At 43.0% G+C, this 2679-nt stretch overlaps 1 protein-coding gene across 1 annotated transcript; it reads right to left on the bottom strand.

Moving 5' to 3' along the window:
* Positions 1-712: 712 nt before the first annotated feature.
* Positions 713-1926, bottom strand: TAS2R38 (taste 2 receptor member 38). The gene has a single exon (XM_050782275.1). The coding sequence runs from the start codon at positions 1769-1771 to the stop codon at positions 770-772; it is 1002 nt and encodes a 333-aa protein (XP_050638232.1). The 5' UTR covers positions 1772-1926; the 3' UTR covers positions 713-769.
* Positions 1927-2679: the final 753 nt, after the last annotated feature.

Genomic DNA, 2679 nt, shown 5'->3' with positions numbered 1-2679 from the left:
AACTAGAGAGACAAATACTTGGTACCAGGCAGAGCACCATCTTCAAAGGCAAATTGGGCATAGCCAGAAAGTCCACACAAGGCACCTACTGGCATCCAGGTCACCTACTGGATGACAAATATCTGCTTCTCTTCCATCATTATAAAGTAGGTCAAAGTGCATTTCTGAATCAGTGTATTTTCAGACAAAATACACTATTTTCTTGTGCCTCTTGAAGTTGAAGTTACGTGGTACCTCTTGAAGCTGAAATTATGACATAATTATCTTTCCAAGTTTGTTTTTGTTTCCATGAAAATTGTGGAGTTTGAAGAGGATTATACACTTATTGTAGTAGTGAATATTTCCAAATATGATGCTAGCACCAGTTCTGAGAAAGAGGTTTAGCAGTCATGTTAAAAGTCAAACATATTATTTTGGGATATAGGTATTTCAGAAGAGGTGATTTCTCATGGTTTGATTCATACCAATAATAAGCTATAGTATATAAAGGATTTACACCAAATACCTCACCTAATTATTTTGTTCATTTTATCAAAACAAACCTAGGGTGCCACCAACATTATTCTTGCCTAGGCCATTGTATAGTTCATAATTATTTTATTCATCTATAAGTTAGTTCATTGATACAAAGTGGAGAGACTTTCAGTTGTGTTTTACAGAAGAAATCGGAAGGCTTTGTGAGGAATCAGAGTTGTATTCCTGAGGAATCAGAGGCATATTCATGAAGACTCACAGGCGTATTAAGGAAGAGTTCATTTTATATCCATTCTCAGCACAGTGTCCTGGAATCTGCCATGTGGTCGGCTCTTACCTTCAGGCTGCTCTGAGCCCAGAGCAGAATGGTTGTCACAGCTCTCCTCAACTTGGCATTGCCTGAGATCAGGACGGCTGCATGCCCAGAGGGACAAGCTGCCATTATCCCAACACAAACCATCACCCCTATTTTGTCATGCCACAGAATAAGTAGGGGCACTGAGATGAAGGCAGCACAGGATGATATCACAAAGAAGCAGAAAAAGGAGATAAGAGACTTGAGGGCTTTAATGTGGGCCTCCAGGCTGGGGTCACGAGAGTCTCTGGTATAGACCTTCATTGTCCTCATGTGCCTTCCCAGGGAGACAGTCAGCATCCCAGAAGAAACCAGAAACAATAGGAAAGGAGGGACAGACCACAGATAGCAGAAGAGAAAGGAATAAAATAAGTTGAGATCTTTAATCTGCCAGTTGAGCCTTGTATTGTTATTCATGAATAGCACAGTTGTGACTGTGAAGTGAAGTCTGCCAAAAAAGCACCAAACACAGAGGACAGTGCAGATGCAGGAGCAAAGAATAATACCCAGGAGCATCTGGGATATCTTCCTGGAGACCCAGCTTGCCAAGCAGATCAGGAAGGTGTGAGAGAAACGGATGAGCTTGGAGCAGTAGAGCAGGCTGAGGCAGGCGGCAAGCCAGAGGTTGGCTTGGTTTGCAATCATCCATAGCATGAGGATGGCTTGGTAGCTGTGGTTCAGTGGTTCACTCAACTTCTGGAAGTGGGTAAGCTGGATAGCACTCAGGAAGAGCAGTCCATGCAGGAAAAGCCGGCTGATGCTGAGACACAGAAGCACACAATCACTGTTGCTCAGTGGCTGCCTCTTCACTACGTCCCAAAAATTCACCAAGGAAATGAAGGCGTTGGTCAGAAACCCCACTGCAAACTCCAGGACTGAAATGAACAGAAATGTGCTCCTGACTTCATAGGACACAGTGCAGATGTGAGTTAGAGTTAACATGATGTCACTTCTCTAATTGGCTATTCTACTTCTCTTCTCTAGTTGGCTAATCTTCTCTAGTTGGCTACTCTAAAGACCTAGTGGCCACCCAGTGGAGAGAGGTAAATGTACGTTCCAAGCCAGGACCTTTCCTTCACAAAGCATCCAGTTCTTTCCCTAGATCTATCCCAAAGCAAGAGCATCAAAAGTTCTGGCAGGAAACTTAGAGGGATGTTGTTTCTCTAGAACATCTCTTGGATACATGTAAGAGCTTATCATACGGTGGAAGGCTGATGGTTCTGCCTCTTGGGTGATGCAAGATTAATACATCCAGGTGTTCCTGTACAACCGCCTCCCCAGAAGGCCACAGCACAGCATCAGGGATGCAAACAAAACAGAGCCTCAATTTCCCAAATCCAGTTTTGCATGCCCATCTGGACCTGTGAGAGTAGAGAAGAGAACAGGATTTGCTTATGGGTTTTGAGAAAACCCGCAGCAGGCAAAGCAGTTATTCTTGGTGATCTAAGGTTCGAAATAGAGTCTCTTTTCATTTGCATTCCTTCTCTCACCTGTGAAGTAATGACTTATCACAGGCTGTGTTTTTAATATAGACAAACGCATGGTTCCTTTCCATGTGTCAGTGTATAACTGCAGTTTTATTTGCTGTTGCCAAAGGTTTCATGCAATCATCATTATTATGCCAGGCACTGTGCTTGGCAAGGAGAATATTAACATGAACAAGACTAGCACTGGGTCATGAAGGGAGAGGAAAGGGGGCATAGCTGGTTCAGATTAGTATTATTTTTATTTTTTTAATTAATATACTTTAAGTTCCGGGGTACATGTGCAGAACATGCAGGTTTGTTACATAGGCATACACGTGCCATGGTGGTTTGCTGCACCCATCAACCCGTTATCTACATTAGGTA

Source organism: Macaca thibetana, chromosome 3 (genome assembly GCF_024542745.1).
Source record: "Macaca thibetana thibetana isolate TM-01 chromosome 3, ASM2454274v1, whole genome shotgun sequence".
NCBI classification, from domain to species: Eukaryota; Metazoa; Chordata; class Mammalia; order Primates; family Cercopithecidae; genus Macaca; species Macaca thibetana.
Note: the sequence above shows the minus strand (reverse complement) of the source record. Positions and strands in the feature narration are given on the sequence as shown.